We start from the raw sequence: 21,966 nt of genomic DNA on the forward strand, positions 1-21,966 counted from the left end.
TGAAGGTGACTTTGAACGCCGGTTTGGGCCATCAAATCTTAGGCAAAGTATAGACTATCATATATTTCTGGAAAGCCCAGGATGTCTACTTTCCAAAGCCGTTGAGAGCGCGTAAATTGGGCTTCTGTAGCTCCAGAAAATTCACTTCGAGTGCAGGGAGGTCAGAATCCAACAGCATCTGCAGTCCTTCTCAGTCTCTGAATCAGATTTTTACTCAGGTCCCTCAATTTCAGCCAGAAAATACCTGAAATCACAGAAAAACACACAAACTCATAGTAAAGTCCAGAAAAGTGAATTTTAACTAAAAACTAATGAAAATATACTAAAAACTAACTAGATCATACTAAAAATATACTAAAAATAATGCCAAAAAGCGTATAAATTATCCGCTCATCAGCCTACCACCCTCAGACAAACGACCAAGCTGAGGTTTCTAACTGGGAAATTAAACATGTGTTGGAAAGGATTGTGAAGCCGAATAGGAAGGATTGGAGCGCTAAGCTCTCCGATGCACTTTGGGCATATCGAACGGCTTACAAAACACCCATTGGCATGAGCCCTTTTAGGCTTGTATATGGTAAAGCATGCCATTTACCGGTAGAAATCGAACACAAGGCTTATTGGGCCATAAAGGAATGCAATCTGAGCTTGGGTGGAGCCGGAGTAGAGAGAAAGCTTCAATTGGCGGAATTAGAATGCTTGAGATTAGAAGCCTATGACAATTCTAGACTCTACAAGAAAAAGATAAAAGCCATTCATGACAAGAACATTAGGAGAATGGAATTTAGACCCGGTGAGCTAGTCCTCCTTTACAACTCAAGGTTGAGATTACTACCCGGAAAGCTTAGATCAAGATGGGATGGACCTTACCAAGTAGAGAAAGTAGAACCTTATGGGGTCTATCACTTGCGCCACCCATCAAGTCCGGACATTTTCAAGGTAAATGGGCACCGTCTCAAATTGTACCATGGTGAGCAAAGAAAGAACTCCAAGGAATTTGAAGTGTTCCTCTTGAGGGATGCATCTCTTGAACAAGAACTTTGAGCTAGTGGAAGTCCAACTTAAGGATGGTAAACAAAAGTGCTAGGTGGGAGATACCCCACCATGGTAAGATCTACCATTTGTACATAGCCATTGAATTCTTCTTTGATTGATACTTGCTCAATACTTGACTTCATGTTTGGTAGCTAGGTATTTGATGAAGTTGTAGCTAGGTTTGATTTCAAATTTTGTCTCATTTGTTAAGATCATTTGATACTTTATCATGTTAAATCATCCTTCTATATTGCTTAAGCGGCTGTTTGGAGGGTTGGCATGCTTGAAGTGGTGCAAGAACATGAAAACTTTGAAAAAGCACCCTTCCGCGCGTGTGCGCACTTGACACATACGCGCCCATGAAGCATTTTCCACCATCCACACGGGTGCGTCACGTGCGCGGACGCGTGGATTGCAAAAAAGTACCCCTCCATACATTTTCCAGAATGTTGCACCCACACTACGCCAGCACCATGCCTGAGGCACGAGCTAATCACGTGTGCACGCATATGGCGCGTACGTACTCTTTGACAAGTCCGCAGATCGACGCGCTAGCGCACCTTGCGCGCGCGCGCCGATCGCCCCTGTGCACTCCTGTTACATTTTCCAGAGAGTTGGGCCACTCTCGCGCCTATACTGCGCCCCCAGCCCACCACCTTTGCCGCGTGCGCATCCTAGGCGCCGACGCGTCAATACGCTCGCAACACAAGGGACGCGCCCGCGCCCATGCCGCGCAAGCGTCCCTCGTCCTGCAGCAACCTCTAGGCCACTCTCCAGAGAGTTGAGCCAACCCCAGGCCCACCTCATGCCTGGGGCATAACCACATTGCCGCGTGCGCGCACCTGCCACGTGCGCGCCAACACCCCTGCAACCAACTTCTGGTACCTCTTCCAGAGAGTTGTGCCGCCTCTGAGCCATCCTTGTGCTACCAGCACAAGCACATGGGTGCCTACGCGCAATGTGTGCGCGCGCGCCATTACCCCGTCCCGCTTCCCTGCGCGGGTGCGCACCGTGCGCGCACGCGTGGTTGACCGACGTAAATATAGCAGGGGAGCACACTTGCTCCCTTCATTCTTCTTTTCCCTTTTTCTTCTTACCTCCTCTACTATCTACTACCATTTTTCCCTCCAACCACCCACCTCCTACCATCACCTCCGGCGACCACCCATCTCCGGTGGTCCCTACATTGCTCCCTCCATTCTCCATCATTCCACTCTACAACTTCCTCTCTCATACCCCTTTTCCATCTCCCTCAAGGTACTATACAATGCTTCCCTCTTGCTCTACTTCTCTCTTTTCCTTCTTTGTCAATTAATTTCATTCTCTTTTAGGTAGTCTTTTTCTTTTTTCCCACCCCTCTTTTGAGCCCCTCACTTCTTTGGGGTGTTTTTGCTCCTTTTCCAATTAACTCTTCATAGGCACTTGGGTCATAACTTCTCTTGCATTGGTAAATGAGATGTGTTGCATAATTTTCTTACAACCACTGTGCATTGTAGTGATTAATATTGGTTTGTGGAATGTTACATTGCTTCCCCCTCATCTATTTGCATACTACAAAAAGGATGCACGCCAAGTGTTTGAAGCATACATGATTTTTTTGAACTCATTGTGACTCATTGCTTCTTAACTAGTCACTTTTGGGTGCACCCTCACATTCTACAATCCACCCACTCACCTTTTCATAAATTGCTTTCCACTTTTGGTATTTGAGGGTGTATGCTTCTCATGCCTTTTCCTTGCATGCTTACACTACCCCTATACCACATGCCAATGATTTGCCTTGCTTATCACATGTTATCTTAGTTACATGTTGCAGCTGTCATGTAATAAGGATACCCATATTCTTACGGCACAATTTCTCATTTACATAATCACATTCAATTACGCTTCTTTGGGTTTAATGTTATCTCCTTTCTTTACTATCACAGGATGGTCATAAAAAAGAACAAAGGGAAAGCCCTGAAGAAGCCAATCGTCAACAGAGCGCGCTAAGAACCAACAGTCAAGACCCTCCTCAAGAAGGCTACAGGCCCCATTGATGCCTTAGAGAAGGACAACCCTCCAAAGGACTCAAACAAGTTCCCTAACCGCTACTGCGAACTTGTTTACTCAAGGATGATTGAGCGGAATTATCACCCGGAGCCCCGTCTAGTCCTACCGGCCCACCTCACTATGATAGTGATGCCACACATTGACCAGAGGCAATGGAGGTTCCTCTTGAGGCAACCAATGGAGGTCAATTTATCATGGGTGGTGGAGTTCTACTCCAACTACCACTCACCCCTTCTCACATCAGTCTTTGTGCGCCGAAAGCAAGTGCCAGTCACGGTGGAAGCCATCCAAGGAGTACTTAAGATTGGGCCATTAGCGGATGGATATGACGCCTATCAAGAAGTCTTGTTAGCATGCGACGAACGTGAGTTCGATTGGAGCGCGATCCTTCGCGTAATAGCTTTAACCGAAGCATTTTGGATTCGGGGAACCATAAAGCAAAGACCAAAGGGTTTAGATGCACGTTTCCTCACTCAAGAAGCCGCGGCATGGGCCCAAATCCTAGCTCACTACGTGCTTCCGAGCACCCATGGGTCATCCATTACCGCCGAGCTTGCCTTATTGGTATGGTGCATCCTAACCAAGAAACCGGTCGACATTTCGCATGCCATTCTCCAATCCATAGGGCGTATTCATGTTAAGGGAAACTTATCCTTCCCCGCTATGGTGACTGAATTAGTAGCGGCAGCCGGTGTCCACCGAGAGGCTAAGGATAGGAGGACCTCGATCCCGGTCGAGGGAGATGTTATTCCGACCAAGAGGTGCCTCAAGCCTCCGGAAGTCACCAAGGACCTTGGACTGACCAACTCAACTCGCGACACCACTACCTCATCCGCACCACAAAAATCCGCCACCCAACGCCTTGAAGACCTTCACAAGAAGTTGGACCGCTATGAGAGGCGTAACCAGCGCCGATATGCTCACGTGAAGAAGCTTCAAAGCATTGTCACCCCACCTATGGAGGAACCTGATATCTCCACATCCACCGGAACTTCAAGCGGAAATAGCGATGACAACGGAGATGAAGGACACTCGGGACTCGGCCACCCATTGTGCATCACCTATAGCACGGAGAACCGTGCTAAGTTTTAAGTGTGGGGAGGTCGGCTGACCGATCTCCGTAGGTAACACCCGAATAAATTTTTTTTTCTCTTTGAACTCCTTTGTAGTTAGGATAGGTTGCATGACTAGGTTTTCTTTGACACCATTTGCATGATAAGTTTACTTGGTTGGAACAATGAAACTCTCTCTTAGGAAACTAGTACTTTGGGGGCAACCTTGACATTGCCAATTTTGAATATTTTGATGCCAAACTTGCTTGAAGAATTGTATTTTGGAACATAGATTTTGAGTTAAGAACACAAGCTAGTGAGCTTTGAGCCTTGTTTTGTGGATACATCATATAGTCACTTATCCTCCTTCTTGTGTGTAATTGTTTTCTCTCTATAAGTGTGATCCTTACTTTGTTTGAGTCTATATGTCCATTATTCTTTGTATTCATGCATTTATATGATTGAGGCCATCACTTCATTAGCTCACTAACCAAATAGTCTTACCCTTTATCTCCCCTTGTTAGCCGAATTTGAGCCTACACTTAACCCACTTGTTCTTTAAATTAGCACATTACAAGCCTAAAGCGGAAAACCATAAATATCCCTCTTTGGATCCTTGATTGGCTCAGGCGAGTGTGTATGAGTATTATTCAAATGTGGAAATCTTGGGACATTGGGTAAATAAAAGTGTAGTTTTATATTTGTATTGAAAATATTGGGAATTGGGCATATGCTCATGTGTTGATCAAATGTATAGACCTTATGCATTGACGTTCTTGTATATAAAAAAAATGAGAAAAAACAAAAGAAAAAAAATATATATATATATGAAAAAAAAGAGAAGAAAAAAAAGAGGGGACAAAATGCCCCAAAGCAAAGTGTAGCTCAATAAAACCAATGCATGAGTGTTGTGAATTGGAAAAGGGATACATGAGTATGTGGTAAATGAAGAATGGGTAGTTAGGTTAGCTTTGAAATTGTATGGGACATCATAGGCTAGGTGGGGAGCTTAAGCTTATCAAGGACTCAAAAATTTCAAGCTCACTTAGCCAAAAATGTATCCTACCTTGACCCTAGCCCCATTACAACCTAAAGACAAGACCTCATGATATTTGTACGCATGCATGGAATAAATGTTGATTGTTAGATGGAGAACAAATATTGGAAAGCATGATTAGGAGAAAATTTAGAGAATCAACCCTAGACACTTGAGTGAATAGAGTGCAAACACCCCCGGTGAGGGTTCGATGCTCAATTCCATGATTCCCGGCTCTCACGAGCATTCTTCATGCAAAGTTGCGTATATTGCAGTTGATGGTTGAAAATTGGTAAGTCCCATATATTGGCCACTATCGTGCCCTATATGCTTGCATGTATCTTAGGAAGGTTGATTTGTTCCTAACCCAGTAGATAGTAGCACTAGTCATAGTTGCATTCATGTAAGTAGGTTGCACCTCATGAGTCTTATACCTGTATGATCCTTCGGTCTTTTGTGTTTATTTTGCATTTCTCTAAGCATGAGGACATGCTAGAATCTAAGTGTGGGGAGGTTGATAAACCCCATTTTGAGGGTTTATCTTGTATTGATTTCAGGGGTTTTATCAAAGATTCTGCACGCTTTTCATATGAAAATACAAGACTTTGTGTTCCTTTCCTAATTTTTGCCTCCTGGATGAAAACATGCTTATTTTGTACTAAACTAGATACATTTCTAATATTCCTTTGGTGTCATTCGATGCCGTGACTTGTGTGTTAAGTGGTTTCAGAATATAGGGCAGGGATGGACCGGAAGAGAGAAGGAGAATGGGTGCAAAGAAAGGGAGCATGAGAAATTGAGCATTGGGAACTTCAGCAAGGGCGCGTGCGCGTACCTGGCGCGCCCGCGTGGATTGCGCAGCTAGAAGCCAAAGTCAGAAGCCAAGCTACGAGCCGGCACGTGTAGCGGCTAAGCCACGATCCCCATGGGTGCGCACGCGTACGTTGCGCTTCCGCTCGCATTGCAAGATGCCCCAGTGGCGTGCACGCGCAAATGCTCGAATATGATTTTTTAAAGAGTCACGTGACCTGGGTGTGGAGACAGTGGGAGATCCCATCTTGGGGAAGTGCCTTGGCGGGAAGAGCTTAAGAAGACCAAGGGTTGAAGGGTTAAGGGACTTTTGGTTTATTTTTAGATGGTTCTAGATATTTTTGCTATTGGTAGTTACACTCTTGGGTAGAGAGAGAGATTCCAAGCTCTCATTAGGGTTCATCTTCATCCATTTCTGAATTTTCAATCACTCTTTGGTGAGATCTATTGCAATTCTAAATTTACTTTGTTCATGCTATAGATCTTCTTCTCTAATCTCAATTAGTGCTTGTAATTGCTCAATTTTTATAGATCCTAGATTCAACTTTGTAGTTTTAGATTTTATCAATTTCTTGAGAAGTTCATTTCTATTGTTGTTCTTTGTTGATTGTTGTTAATTTCTTATGTTGGAGCACTTTTAATTCTAATTTCTTCTCATTCTTACTATGTCTTTCATCCTTACTCATCAATTGTTTGATAAAATGCCAACACTAGTTATGGAGTAAAAGTTTCTCACTTGGCATAGGGTATGGACCATTAGAAAGAGTTGAATAGTTAATGTCAATTGTTGATTTGGAATTAGGAAATGCTAATTGACTTGGAGTGCACTAAAGCTAGATTTCCCTAGGGTAAAACTAGGACTTGTGACTCAAGTTAGTTACTCTTATTTGACTTTCCTCTATACCTAGGGGTTAACTAAATGAAGCAAGGCCTAATTGTTATCATCATTGAAGAAACTATAAGGATAGAATTTCTAATGCCGACCCTAGGCCAAGTCTTCTAAAATTGATTGTTTGTCATCTACTTTGCTAAACCCTCAAAGAATCATAACAAGGCTTCCTACTCAATAAGATGCATTCTCTAGCAATTCCAAGGGAGGACGACTCGAGAGACTAGTACTCTCGGTTATAGATTGTAGGATTGTTTGATGCGAAGTTTGAATGTCGATTAGACTATACTCACGATTATATCCATTATTGAATTCTATATCGGCATGATAAATTTCGTTTATCAGTAAACGAAATAAGTATGGTTGTATCTCGTTTACATGGTAAACGAAATAAGGTATGTATTACATCGCGTTCATAAACGTGATACGTAGAAACGTCTGCATACCATATTGTAAACGAGATAAGGTTAAATATAAAAAATCGTTAATACTCTCAAAATTACATATATCAGTAATTATAATATTTATTTTATTTATTTAAAAAAAATCCTATACTCGTTAGTAAATTATATAAAATATTTTTATGAGTATATTATGCGAAGAGTATGTGATGTTTGTTACAATCTCATATTCTTTTAAATAAAATGGTACTATATTAAAGTGAATTCTAAAAAAATATGTGTTAAAATCATTTTTAATATATTTTTATTTACAATATATTTTAACAAATGATAAATACGTTTTTCACTCCCAACATTTATATTTGATTTTAATTTTGTTTATAATCTTTGATTTTTATTTTACTCCTAATTTTTCAAACAGGGGCATATAATATAAATATATAACATTTGATAATATATCTCCTAAGTACAACATTTATATTTATTTTTTTTTGTGTCAAATTCACACACACTTAAAATTAAAAATTCCATGTATAAAATTCAACTAACTTAAATTTTATAATTTTAAATAATTTAAAAAATAAAACAAAAACCCATTTAGTACACTTCTTAATTCTCATACTGACGGACTCAAACTCTCTCTTCTCTCTCACTGTTACTAGAGACTCTCTCGGTCTCACTCGAGTCTCGTCTCCTTCACACTCGTCGGTGTCTCGTCGTTTGTCTCATTTTGTTGCCGACATTTTAATGTCTCGTGGCCTTTCCTGGACTCCTCGTCGCCGGCGACAGAGGCGTTGCTCGTCGTCTTCTGGTTTCGGGTCCTCGCCGTCGCCGAGTCGCCGTGGACCGTCGTGGAGTCGTCGCGTGCTTCGTCCCTCGTTGTATTCTGGTTTCGAGTCCCCGCCGTCGCCGAGTCACCGTGGACCATTAGTGAGTCCCTGCATCATCGCTTCCCCTGTTCTGTCTTTTGCAGATTTTCCTTGTCCCTCTATTTTGAGATGATGTTGAATTGCTAATCAATTAGTTTGCCTTGTTGCTGATCTAAATGTTGCTATAAATCATGAATGAAGTAGGATTTGCTGAATTTGTTGCTGTAAGCTGAATTTGTTGCTGAAAATATCACTGAGATCATTTTTTTGTTGATAAAAAATCATCAATGAGTTGAATTTGTTGCTAATTATCGTCGCTGTACCTTGAATTTGTTACTGTCTTACTGAAATAATCACCTAGCTAAATTTTTTGTTCATGAAAATTATCATAGTTGAATTTGTTGTAAAAATTATCAGTGAGTTGAATTTGTTGCTGTAAGAATAGATTTTATTCTTAGGGCCAGTTTGGCTAAACTTCTTAAATAAGTTCTTTTGAAAAATGAGCTTAAAATATAAGGACTTTTATTAATAACTTTTAAATAAGTTATTTGTGTTTGGAAAGTTATTATAGAAGTCTTTGTTTTAAAGTTGCCAAGTTAAAAATATATACGAGTCCTTCGTGCACATTTCAAGAGGTAGGTTATAAGGAGTCACCACAACAGGCCAACAAGAGTACGTGTTATCGAGGTTAGCGTTTGGTGCAAACCTGTCAGAACACAAAGCTAATCTAACATTTCTACCCTCACTCGCAAATATAGGGTGTTCCCGATCAAAGTGCTTCCAAGCATCTCCGTGTGACAGGTGGGTCATAAAACCATCATCTCTCTTGTTTTTACTATGCCAAGTCATGTGAGGGATGAAATTCATTGATGCATACAATCATTTTAGCCTAGGGATTAGGGACAAGTACTGTATCCGTTTGTTTGGAATTCTCTTTCCCCGCCGTTTACCAATCCATTCTCTTTCGACCTAAAATCTTGGTGCATCACAAAATCTACAAGCAGTTAGGTCGTTGTCCGCCTTGTCCTCATTTGGATACGAAGAGATTTCTAGGAGATCCTTCCTTCCATCATGCTGAGTTAGGTAGCATCCGACCTCTTTTTTTCTGGTAGTTTTCTTCTATTGTCTGTGAATTTATCTTTTTCCTTCTGTGTAATTGTTAGGATAACAAGAATCTTAGGAAGTTGGTAATTGTAATTTCTCTGAAATTATAAAAAAATTCTATCATTGTTATGGTGGAGACTGGATATAGACCACATTATATTAAGTGGTTGAACTAGGATATATAGTGATGCAAGCTCTTCTTCTATGCTCTAACTTTTATACCGTCATTATGAGACAAAAATAATTGTCTTTTACAAAATTATTTTAATAAATACTGTAGTAACAAATCCTCGAATCTGTTTTAGTATTTCTTTTAAAAGATGACATAAATTTAACTCCCTTCTTTAGGTTATTAAAAAATTTCAATTTGTATTAAGAGACAAAGTCTCAAGTATCCAGTGTAACAACTTGGATGAAAGATCCAAATGGCCAACATGGAATCAAATGTGGTAACTTACACATTTATCGAAGAGTAATCCAATAAAAAACCTCCATCTTTAATAGCAAAAACCGCACCTATTAAAAGAAAAGAATAAAGATATTGTATAGTTCGTGAATTATGATAATTAGAAGATAATCATGAATGTTTCAGACATTTTAAAGAAGACAAACAACGAAGGAGATATGGTTCATAAAAAAGAGAATAAGTGGGCTGATAAAAACAAGAAAAAAAGTGGAGCTCAATGCAAAGACAATCAACATACTACTCTGTGCTATTAATTTTGAGAAATTTCAAAAAGTTTCAAAAAGTGAAAAAAATTTGGAATAAATTTCAAATTACACCTAAAGGCACAAAACAAGTGAAGAAAATAAGGATTAATATATTAAGAAATGAGTATGAAATGTTTTTTTACGAAAGAAGGAGAAAGCGCTAATGAAATGTTTGAGAAATTCTTAATCATTTTTAATAACTTGAATGCTATGAAAATAATATATTTTAGACTAGTATTAGAGAAAAAAAATTCTTAGAAGGCTTACAAAAAAATGAAAAATGAAAAGCAATGTCATAGCCGAGAATAACAACTTTGACAAAATAATATATGAATACGATCAGTTGAAAGAAAAATTTCTAGTTTATGAAACCACACTTCACCTAAAATAGAAAAAAAAAAAAAAGAAAGAGTGATTATAAAATCCAAAATAGAAATGTTGAAAGATGATTCTGGTTATGAAATGACGAACTTGTGTTTTTCTTTTTACCATTGTTTGCCCAATTAGTTAAAGAAAGATAGGTCTTTTTAATATTAAAAAATTTTAATATGTGGCTGTACAAATAAAACACTTATCAAATAGTATATAAACTTTTAAATCTAACTAAATATATTTTTATAAATTATAAAGTTCAAATTTTAAATTCTAAACCATTTATATAAAAAATATAATAAAAAGAGAATTATTTTTTTAATTAATAAAAAATACAATATTTTCTATTTAATAAAAAATATTTAAGAATAATTTTTCTCATATTTTAAAAAAAAAAATATTAGTTGATTTTTTTTTCCTTTATCCCCCCTCCCCACCTTTTTATTTTTTGGAAGGAGTTTAGGGCAATTAGTTAATAAAAATAACCAAGTTAAAAAGTCCTAACAGGGAAAAATGAAAAATCCAAGAAAACAAAATATAAAGCAGTTTACACGAACCATTAAGAAAATGACTTAAGGCAATACTAAAATTTTGCACAAAAAGTTGCGAATATTTAGAATGTTTTTCCCAAAAATATAAATTGGTCCATGCCTTGTTACACCATATTATTTGACTTGATCAATACCAAAATTCTTTGGCAATGCAATCCAAAATGAATACATGAAAATTTAAATCTGAGTTCTTAATAAATCTCTCATCACAAGTGTGCTCAACATGCAGAACCCAGGACTATCAACATAATAGGATGATACCTTCTTTTTCTTTTTCTTTTTTTCCCTGACAAGAACAGAATCATACTTGAAATGACTATAAGATACAGAGAGACAGACCGAGTCAGATAACATTACACTTTTAAAAGGGGAATACATCTAAATTATTAAAAAGCAAATGTAATCTTCAATTAGAAGTGCAGCATGAGAGCATTATTCAATTTCAGATGGCTGAGAAGGTGCAATATCAGGCTTTCAAGGACTCTCCAGCTTTCACCAAATCTTCAAGTGCCTTGGAGATCTGTGCCTCCGACAAGCCTTCCAGTTTGATTCCTTTCTCAACACCAAAATCTAATATAAAGCAACAAATTACAAAAGAAACGAGGGCTCAACTACGCAGATAATTATTTCAAAATAAAAAAATTAAAAAAAATCATATTAGAAGAAAGTATCAAAGGCTCACTAATGATAGATATCATGAGTCATGACAGTAAATATGCAGTGTAATTAACATGAAATATGTGGATTTATTTCTTATACACATTTTATGTCAGTGGAATCCTTAAGCACTCATCAAGGTCCTCCAAAATCTGTAAATAATGGTAGGAATTGGAATAAATTTTAAATTACACCTAAAGGCACAAAACAAGTGAAGAAAATAAGGATTAATATATTAAGAAAAGAGTATGAAATATTTTTTTACAAAAGAAGGAGAAAGCGCTAATGAAATGTTTGAGAAATTCTTAATCATTTTTAACAACTTGAATGCTATGAAAATAACATATTTTAGACTAGTATTAGAGAAAAAAAAATTCTTAGAAGGCTTACAAAAAAATGAAAAATGAAAAGCAATGTCAGCCGAGAATAACAACTTTGACAAAATAATACATGAATACGATCAGTTGAAAGAAAAATTTCTAGTTTATGAAACCACACTTCACCTAAAATAGAAAAAAAAAGAAAGAGAGATTATAAAATCCAAAATAGAATTGTTGAAAGATGGTTCTGGTTATGTAATGACGAACTTGTGTTTTTCTTTTTGCCATTGTTTGCCCAATTAGTTGAAGAAAGATAGGTCTTTTTAATATTAAAAAATTTTAATATGTGGCTGTACAAATAAAACACTTATCAAATAGTATATAAACTTTTAAATCTAACTAAATATATTTTTATAAATTATAAAGTTTAAATTTTAAATTCTAAACCATTTATATAAAAAATATAATAAACAGAGAATTATTTTTTTTAATTAATAAAAAATACAATATTTTCTATTTAATAAAAAATATTTAAGAATAATTTTTTTCATATTTTAAAAAAAAATATTAATTGATTTTTTTTCCTTTATCCCCCCTCCCCACCTTTTTATTTTTTGGAAGGAGTTTAGGGCAATTAGTTAATAAAAATAACCAAGTTAAAAAGTCCTAACAGGGAAAAATGAAAAATCCAAGAAAACAAAATATAAAGCAGTTTACACGAACCATTAAGAAAATGACTTAAGGCAATACTAAAATTTTGCATAAAAAGTTGCGAATATTTAAAATGTTTTTTCCAAAAATATAAATTGGTCCATGTCTTGTTACACCAGATTATTTGACTTGATCAATACCAAAATTCTTTGGCAGTGCAGTCCAAAATGAATACATGAAAATTTAAATCTGAGTTCTTAATAAATCTCTCATCACAGGTGTGCTCGACATGCAGAACCCAGGACTATCAACCTAACAGGATGATACCTTCTTTTTCTTTTTCTTTTTTTCCCTGACAAGAACAGAATCATACTTGAAATGACTATAAGATACAGAGAGACAGACCGAGTCAGATAACATTACACTTTTAAAAGGGGAATACATCTAAATTATTAAAAAGCAAATGTAATCTTCAATTAGAAGTGCAGCATGAGAGCATTATTCAATTTCAGATGGCTGAGAAGGTGCAATATCAGGCTTTCAAGGACTCTCCAGCTTTCACCAAATCTTCAAGTGCCTTGGAGATATGTGCCTCCGACAAGCCTTCCAGTTTGATTCCTTTCTCAACACCAAAATCTAATATAAAGCAACAAATTACAAAAGAAACGAGGGCTCAACTACACAGATAATTATTTCAAAATAAAAAAATTAAAAAAAATCATATTAGAAGAAAGTATCAAAGGCTCACTAATGATAGATATCATGAGTCATGACAGTAAATATGCAGTGTAATTAACATGAAATATGTGGATTTATTTCTTATACACATTTTATGTCAGTGGAATCCTTAAGCACTCATCAAGGTCCTCCAAAATCTGTAAATAATGGTAGGAATTTGTTATCTTTATCCGTTTCTGAGTTATTATTATTATTATTATTCACACAAGGTATCAAGATGTCTTTGTATTGAATTGTCAGACTCTTCATTAGTTCTTATTTGTGGTGCACAATTTGGTGGAATGCGAGGAGACAATGTATGGTAATTATATCAACTAGGATGTTATTGTCAAGATCCCCTTTTAGACAACAACAACAACAACAACAACAAAGTCTTATCCACTAGGTGGGGTCAATTAGATGGATCAAATGATGTCATTGTGCCTTATATCACATTTATAGTGAGACTTTTTACACATCAATCTCCTTTAACCACCTTGTGTATGGTCTTCTTTTAGTACGATTAAACATTTTCAAAAATTTAGTATGCAATAGCAAGAAATAAGAAGAAATAATGAGAGGTGAGAATAAAAGACAGTAAGCAACTGAAGAAAGATGGAGTAGTTAATGGGAAAGTGGGAACATTAGTAGGGAAAACATGGAACATGAGTGGCTAAGGCAATGAAAGTAAACTGCAAATGAGTAACCTTAAATTTTTTACCCCAGCAAAAATTTGTTAATCAAATTGCTGAAAGGATGCAAAGGGAATCAATATTTGGAGACCTTTCAATGTTACTAATTTTTTAAGATTATCAATTTTGTTTTGGAACAAGTATGTACGAGCCACTAGAATGTGTTCCAACAGCACAGAGCGCTAGAGGTTGAAGATCAACAAGGCAAATACTAAAGCAAGAGAAATGATAGGAAGGAGGGCACTTTGCAACTTGGGAACCAGTTTGCAGGAATGAGCTTACTCAGCCAGAGTGCTGAGTAAACCAACAGCTAGTTAATCAAGTAGGCCACACATCACAAGATACGTAAATTGGGACGCAAGGAGAAATGACCACATGAGTGCCAACTAAATGGAGGCAGTTCATTCACCGGAATGTTCTGCTGCTATCCAATCCATCTGATCTATCAAATTCTTAAAAATTGTGTCTCCCATGATATGGAAGGAAGAAATCAGCAACAATGAAGATCATTGCTAATTGTAATAGGCTGTTCAGTGCGGATTCTACTGTTTCATTTGTTTTCATTCATTTCATCCTAGATATGCTTGCTACGTTACATATTATTCTAAAAGTCAAAATTAATTTTTATTAATAATATGGTGACAAATTCAGATTAAACAGATAAGAACGGGACTTAGATGGTGATACCATATCTTGCCCATAGTTGGGGTTCCGCTCCACTGCATTCACGGATCAGTATTGGAAATTTCGGGTTCAAAGTCTTGAGTTCCTTATAGTTCTTTTCCACAAATATCCTAAGATAATGAAAAAAACAACATTAATTGATACTCACCTATCTATAAGATGTAAGTAATCAAATCACACTAAGATATCTAAATAATAAAGCGGTGATATTTCCCCCCCAAAAAAAAAGTGAATATAAATATAACCTTGCAGGTGAGCTTGCAGGTGACGACTGGCACATCAAAAACCTAAGCTCCCTTATGTTCTTTGAAAGATGTCCTCTCCATGCCATTGCTTCCCTAGCTCAATTTAATAATTTATTTCAGATTTTTCCTCATCACGAGGTAATAAAGAAGGGAGGTAAAACTAAAACCCAACAAACACAATGTAAGATAAACTAATACAGGCAGAACTGTCCAAAGTTGCAATGCTAAGCTACAAATAATTGACAATCAATTAAAAGGCCCCAAAAGTATACACAAAATTCTACTACTTGGAAGTTGGAAACATACTTGCAATGTTCTTTCATTGCACATAGATATAAAAGTCTACATGCCAATATTATGAAGACTGATCTCAAAAACAAAAGTTCCAAAAGCAAGAGAATTTTAAAGTGTCTGAACCCCCAAGCATTCACCCAGACAACAATTAACTAAACTCGGGTTAAGATTTCATGATTATTATCATTTTCAGCCCAACCACTATTGAGTTTTCTCCCAATAAACAAGCAATACTGAGCAATATGATCTAGCAGAAGTTCTACTGTCCAAAATTTGGCCCCTTATTTACTAGAATTTAAAAAACTTGAAAAAAGAAAATAGAAACTGCATATTCCAATCATATTACAAAAGTACAACTCTATACCTACACCCTGATTGCAGAATATCCTTGAAATTCAATAAAATCATAAACAAGAACCATGATAAAAATTTCATAAAAAAAATACATAAATACTTGGGAAGACTTACAACAACAGATCCAAGGTAAAATTGGATACTTCTACACAATACTAATTTCTGAAGAACAATTACAGCGAAAAATTGGAATGTACTGATCCAGGGAAGAAAAAATAAAATGAAACAGCATCTCCACAAACTATAATGAGAAAAAATTATAGACAAAAAAATTACAGATAAAGAAATTATAGCTAAGAAATCTTTGAAAATCAGTATGAAAATGTCATTAATTCTTATCATATTGCAAAATCCCGTATCAAATCCTCTAGGTTCCAAAAATGTCCACCTTGTGACTTGATATCAGTATCAAGAAGGAGGGTTTTAGATTAGACATGTATGTATACAATAAGAAAATCAAACCAAAATTTTGAACAGTTAATGTGTAATTAGTTTACCTGAATGTAATCACAAAGTTTGAATGGCGTTGTTGCGTAAGAAGCCACGAAGTGATGGATACTGTTCGAGTGTTCGGTTCACTTTTGGGTGAAGAACCAAAGCTAACAGGAGGGTAGGCTTGTCATTTCCATGACATTTATATTTGGTATTATAACTTTGCAAATTTAATAAATAAAAACATAGAATAAAATATTAGTATAAAATAAAATAAACAGCATTTTTATGTGATTTTTCTAAAACGAAATTGATTATATTTGTATTTTTATTGAGTATTTTGACTTTTCTACAAACAAATATTGTCTCGATTTAAATGGTGTAATATGTTATTTATTGAAATATGATAATCAGAATTTGTTATTGATGCATTGTATTTTTTAAAATTAAAAATAATAAAGAATATTCACTTTTGAGCCTCAAACACAAATTTATATATCCGAATTTCTATTTCAATGTCCTGTCCCTAAAAACAAACAGAAAAGTATAGGTAACGAACAATATTTTTGAATAATGTGTGAATAATGTGAATTAATATTGTTAAAAGAGTAAATTAATTTTCAATTTAATTAGTAGCATTAAATTAGGGTATAGTGTATTTTTATTTGATTGGTGATTGTTTATGTTGTTCAAAATAGTTAATGTTTACCTAGCACTCTCCAAAACAAACACAACCTTATCGAATTTACTTTCAACTTTTTTAGATCCAGCTCTAACAAAATCAAGAATAACAAAGAAAAATAAATACGCAAACAATGGATTTGTTTGTGTGAGTTTTTTAAAAAAAAAAGACTTTTTTTAATTATCTTTTTTTAAAAGATTTTATGAAAAAATAAAAATAATTTTATGTTTAAATATTTCATGCAAAAAGATCTTTTTATCTATGAATTATGTTTGGGTATAACAATATAAAAATATTTTTTTGTTTATTTATTACATAAAAAAATATTTTTTTTAAAAAATCTTTTAAAAAATATAAAATACAGCTTTTCAAAAAAGATATTTTTTATTTTTTTAGTACTTTTATTTTTACTACTAAAAATTTATCAAATATGCTAAAAAATAAAAAAATATTATTTCATTAAATTTTTTTTATCAAAATAATGATGTGAATCACAATATCTACCGCTTTTGTCATTTTTTGTCTGTTTGCCGTGGTTTTGGTTGGTTTTTGAAATTGCAAAATGACAACACTACCCTCACTTTGGTTCTCACTTCTTAACCCCAACAGGCCAAAACTGAAGCCAGTCCCGAATCAGCGCATGGTTTCCGTGTCCATCACCTAGCGGCTTCTTACGCAAATACCTTGTTCGACTTTGGCATCACATTCAGGTAATACATCTTAAACTAACTACTCAGAAATTCTTGAAAATTTTGGATTGTATTTGTGCAGTTACTTCTACCTGTGTTAGTTTTAACTTAACAATTGGACTATTCATTTTAGAGAGGAAAAACATCTACAAAATTTTCATTTTTATATGAGCATTTGAGCTGTTTATATTTGAAGCTTGTAAAACAGAAGGAATGCTTTCTATAAAAACCACGAGTAAGTTTAATATTTTTCTCACAGTTAGTTTTGCTTTGATTTCATTGAATACATGCATACATGTATGGGGTTTTACTTTTACCTTCTTTTGTTGATGCCTGCTGATGAGGAAATATCTAAAAATAAAGTATTAAATTGAGGTAGGGAATCAATGGCGTGGAGTGGAAATCTTTCAAAGAACATAAGGGAGCTTCGGTTTCTGATGTGCCAGTCATCACCTGCAAGCTCATCTGCAAGGTTATATTATTTACATTTTCTTATCTCTTGATTTGATTATGTAAATCTTGTAGATAGTTAAGTAGTAATGACTAATGAGTGTTCTTTTTTTTGTTATCTTCAGGACATTTGTGGAAAAGAATTATAAGGAACTGAAGACATTGAACCCAAAATTGCCAATACTGTTCCGCGAATGCAGTGGAGCTGAACCCCAATTATGGGCGAGATTTGGTATCATCATTCTAATGCCTCATTCTTTTTCTTCTTATTTTTATTTGAATTTAATTTTGATAGTGTGGAGTAGTTTTACACATGCATCTAATTACATAACCACGTCAGTAATAATAACTACTTTTTATATTGACCGCAAGAATGGTCTTCTAAAAGAACAGATATGTGAACGACTCACTATCAGTACATCAAAATTAAACTCTCTCTATATTTGAATTTATCCCCCTTTGATATGCTTTTCTGTTCTATATCATCATCAATGAGCCCTTCTATCCCCGTTTGTTCATTGGCACAATATACATAACTAAATATTAGTATACAATACTTTTCGCTTTTATCCTGAGTCAAGAATTCTCAACTTTCTTGCTTACACACTTAATGTATAGTGAGGCTAAAAGTTTTAGTTGTTCTGGTCTTGCACAAAGATCAATCCACACCAACTAGTCCAATTACAATCACAATTAGCAATGATATTCACCGTCAATGAATTGTTCCTTTAATGATTATCTTTTACTAACCTTGTACTCATGGGCATAATAGGACTAGATCACAGAAAATATGCTCGAATTTAGACTGAAATTGCAAGAATAGTAAAATGTGCATGCCTCTTCTAGAGGCCAAATCTCTTCTATAGTTGCGTATTCAAGAAACTTAATACTCTGCTAAGTCTGGTTCATTTCTAACTTCTGAGATATTCCCCTCAATACCCCTCCCCTTACCACTTCTAAAATATTCAGCCTCCTCTGTCTAGTTGGTAGAGTTAGTTTCTATTTTCTAAATCTATCCCCATAGAGCCTTGCCCACAATTCACTCTTCATCCTGCACACTTGACAATTAAAATTGAATCCCAATAGTCTATGGCTAGATATCTATAACTTCACCTGATACACAAATGGAAGATTTTAATAACTTGGTACATAGATAGTATCAGAATAGGTAATTGCAGAAATAAGAAAGAAGTCTCACCATCCTCATACCTTCACTTTAATGAAGTGCCTCTTTTTAGTTGGAAATGCTCATGTGGTCACTTCTCCTTGCACTGCTATATTTCGTATCATGTGGCATGCTTGGTTAATATTTAACTAGCTCTTTGATTTACTCTTCCATTTTGGTGAGTTACCTCATTCCTACCGACCTGTTTCTCTTGCAACTCAATTTCGATGGTTGATGCTGTCATTTGTGACATAAATATATACCACATTTGAGAGAATAATTTTGTGGGGTTGGGTTTTACGACTTTTGAAACCCCTAGGATGCTTAATTTGTGGGTAAACAAACTGTTGTTACAAAACATAGTTTACATCTTCCTAATGACAAAAACTACCCCTTATTGTTCAATTTTAGATTATTTATTGAAAGAAAACATCATATTATATTCTTTTCTTAAATATCGGTTGACATCCTTCAACCTTCATCATGTAATGTGAACAAAATAGGTTTTTATAACAAATTTGATACAAGTCAAGAACCTAATGTAGGGAGCGATTTTTGCTCTTGATAAGTCCCTGCTTATGTTCATTTTTTTTCTTAATTAATAATTTGATATTGATATAATTGCTATGTAAAATGACTTGGTTAACTACCCACATTCCACCAAATGTGCACCAGATATTAGAATTTATGAAGAGACCTGCAATTCCATGCAAAGGCATCACCATACCTTTGGGAAAAAATTGGTGACATGGAAATAGAGATAACAAATTCCCAGTTTCCTACCCTTTTCTTCTCTAGATTTTGAGGGCATTAAAGAGTGCTTAAAGAATCCACTGACATAGAGAATGTGTATAAGAAATAAATCCCCATATTTCAGTGTATCTATTGTTCATCTATCTATGTCTATCGAACATCTTGATTATTTCTTGCATTATTTTGAAATAAGCACCTCTTTATGGCGAGCTCTCACTTTGTTCAATTTGTTAATGCTAGACTTTGGTGTTGAGAAAGGCATCAAATTGGAAGGCTTGTCTGAGGCACAGATCTCCAAGGCACTTGAAGATCTGGTGAAAGCCGGAGAGATTTTGAAAGCTTGATATTGCTGCTTCTGAACTGTTTGGAATGGAATAATGCTCTCATGCTATACTTCTAATTACATTTGCTTATGGTTTATAATAAACCAGAGTTTTACCATTATTTCTAATTGTAATTTATCTGGTTTCATTCGGTCTCTATGTGCATCTTATAGTCACTTCAAGTATGATCATGTCAAGTTGAAAGTCTGGTTCTGCATGACTCTGCTGAGGGATTCATTCAGAACTCAGATTTATTCTATTCACTTTGACTTTGGTTCTTATCAATAGTATTTCTTGGTGAAAGATTGCATTGCCAGAGATGTTTTGTATTTACTGTAACAAGGGCAGAAACCGATTTATGTATTGTTTTCCCTTTGAGTTTTTTCTGCCATAAAGTTTCCAAAATTGATCGTTGTACACCATTAGCCATCACTTCCATCAGTCCCCAGCTACTATTCTTAAATATACATTTTAAGTTGAAAAAATACTTACATTTAGTAAATGTTTTTAAGACTTTTTTTTAAAAGAAATTTATTTAGTTTAGAGTTTAGATACATATTTGTATTAAAAGCAAATATGAAATTATGAGAAGTAATTAAGCATTATATACTCGTTAGATTTTTTTTAAATAAATAAAATAAATATTATAATTAATGATATATGTAGTTTTGATAGTATTAACGGTTTTTCATATTTAATCTTATCTCGTTTACAGTGTAAACGAGATAAGTATGATTGTATCTCGTTTACAAGATATGGTACGCACATGTCTCTCATTATCATGTTTATAAACATGATGTCATACATGCCAGTGTAAATCAGATAAGACTGAGTTTAGGTCGTTGACACAATAAACGAGATATAATAGGACAGACAAACATCTAGCTTCCATAAAAGGACCAGCAAACTATTGGTATTCTTCACAAAATTATCAAATCTTCCTTCTCTTCCGTTTTCCTTCCTAGAGCTTTGGAAAAAATGTCTAATAGTAGTGGTTTTTTTGTTACGACGGTTTATCCCAACTGTTAGATGAGACATAGTGACAGCAGGGTGATATTTGAGTGCGAGAGTCTGACGTTTTTTCGAAGTAGAAGAGTGGATTCGTTGTTAGAACTAAAGAGTATGATACTGTCGCACGTTGGTGGTACGAAGCCAAAAGAGGTTGGTCGAGTTGGGTATAGGATGCTAGTATCGATGGGGAATAAGGTGTTTTGATTTCGTCTGTTTTGCCTCGATGGCGACGAGCATGTCCGCCTTATGTTTGATGTGCACGGGAGAATTATGGTTGAACAAGTGATGGAGCTTTCAGCGGAGGTTCGTAACATTGGTGGGGGCGGTAGTGGTACCTCAGACTTTACCGAATGACCCTCCTCTCGCACCACGTCCGTTGCACTGTGCGAGTCTGGTGCAGGACTTGGAAGTTAAGGGTGAGGATCGGATGATGACTACATTGCCGATAGTGACGGAAGTGGTTCATCTGTGGGTGATGATGAAGATGAGTTCATACCAAAGACTCCCATTGGGGGATCACGTCGATACTTGTTGCCAACTCCCAAACCAATCCCGGAGTTATCATCTGTGCCCAGCTACTACCACACATTAGACTTGGATGTGATGTATGAGAAAATTCCGTACTCGAACACGGGGGCTGAGGATTACAACACGGATGGTAGTATGGAGTTTAGGGTTGGTCATAGATTCAGGAGTAGAGAGGCAGTGCTGCAAGGTGTGAAGAATTACAGCATTCGGCGAAGCACAAAGTATCGGGTAGTTGAGTCGGACCGGATGAAGTACCATGTATGATGCAGGCATTTCACGTACGGTTGTCCTTGGACCTTCCGGGTCACCTTCCGACAGAATCTCGGATATTGGTGAGTGTTTCAGGATTTTAGCTCGTCTTTAAAATCGCTGTTGTCATTTTGGTTAGATTTTAATTTGATGATACTTAAAAACTTTAGGGAGGTGCATAAATTTGG

General features: G+C 35.7%; 4 protein-coding genes across 9 annotated transcripts in view; 1 reads left to right on the top strand and 3 right to left on the bottom strand.

Moving 5' to 3' along the window:
• LOC107464625 (NADH dehydrogenase [ubiquinone] 1 alpha subcomplex subunit 2) overlaps positions 1 to 20,340 on the top strand; it is a 95,191-nt gene extending 74,851 nt beyond the window's left edge. Inside the window, exons 1-4 of one of the 2 annotated variants that reach the window (XM_016083557.3) lie at positions 17,241 to 17,320; positions 17,679 to 17,771; positions 17,875 to 17,981; positions 19,908 to 20,340. In XM_016083557.3, coding sequence (XP_015939043.1) covers positions 17,686 to 17,771; positions 17,875 to 17,981; positions 19,908 to 20,011 — 297 coding nt within the window. In that variant the 5' untranslated portion in view covers positions 17,241 to 17,320; positions 17,679 to 17,685 and the 3' untranslated portion in view covers positions 20,012 to 20,340. Of the gene's footprint in view, positions 1 to 17,240; positions 17,321 to 17,678; positions 17,772 to 17,874; positions 17,982 to 19,907 lie in introns of those variants that run through there. The other variant, XM_052254101.1, reaches the window with a different exon arrangement.
• The window catches only part of LOC107464622 (NADH dehydrogenase [ubiquinone] 1 alpha subcomplex subunit 2), a 63,522-nt gene that overhangs the window by 27,810 nt on the left and 13,746 nt on the right, over positions 1 to 21,966 (bottom strand). The window contains exon 5 of one of the 5 annotated variants that reach the window (XM_052254098.1): positions 11,144 to 11,240. The exons of 1 other annotated variant lie outside the window; for it this stretch is intronic. Coding sequence is in view for 1 of the 4 variants with exons in the window: in XM_052254099.1 (XP_052110059.1) it covers positions 13,043 to 13,146 (104 nt within the window). In the remaining 3 variants the exon portion in view is untranslated. Of the gene's footprint in view, positions 1 to 10,934; positions 11,241 to 12,740; positions 12,935 to 12,988; positions 13,147 to 21,966 lie in introns of those variants that run through there. 3 more of the 5 variants (XM_052254097.1, XM_052254095.1, XM_052254099.1) reach the window with 3 other exon arrangements.
• LOC107464676 (NADH dehydrogenase [ubiquinone] 1 alpha subcomplex subunit 2) overlaps positions 1 to 21,966 on the bottom strand; it is a 63,240-nt gene that overhangs the window by 27,532 nt on the left and 13,742 nt on the right. The gene's annotated exons all lie outside the window — the stretch shown is intronic.
• On the bottom strand, positions 11,045 to 16,043 carry LOC107464623 (NADH dehydrogenase [ubiquinone] 1 alpha subcomplex subunit 2). Its single transcript, XM_021130912.2, has 4 exons — positions 15,994 to 16,043; positions 14,849 to 14,941; positions 14,607 to 14,713; positions 11,045 to 11,452 (listed from the first exon to the last, which is right to left on the bottom strand). The coding sequence occupies exons 2-4, from the start codon at positions 14,932 to 14,934 to the stop codon at positions 11,349 to 11,351; spliced, it is 297 nt and encodes a 98-aa protein (XP_020986571.1). The 5' UTR covers positions 14,935 to 14,941; positions 15,994 to 16,043; the 3' UTR covers positions 11,045 to 11,348.

The sequence above is a fragment of the Arachis duranensis genome, chromosome 9 (assembly GCF_000817695.3).
Source record: "Arachis duranensis cultivar V14167 chromosome 9, aradu.V14167.gnm2.J7QH, whole genome shotgun sequence".
In the NCBI taxonomy this organism is placed as follows: domain Eukaryota; kingdom Viridiplantae; phylum Streptophyta; class Magnoliopsida; order Fabales; family Fabaceae; genus Arachis; species Arachis duranensis.

Excerpts from the sequence above, each read along its gene's own strand:
- LOC107464623 (XM_021130912.2), bottom strand. The coding sequence starts at position 14,934 with ATGGCATGGAGAGGACATCTTTCAAAGAACATAAGGGAGCTTAGGTTT. Across the intron at positions 14,714-14,848 it reads CCTGCAAGCTCACCTGCAAG|GATATTTGTGGAAAAGAACT; the intron begins GTTATATTTATA and ends TCATTATCTTAG. Across the intron at positions 11,453-14,606 it reads CCAACTATGGGCAAGATATG|ATTTTGGTGTTGAGAAAGGA; the intron begins GTATCACCATCT and ends GCTTTATATTAG.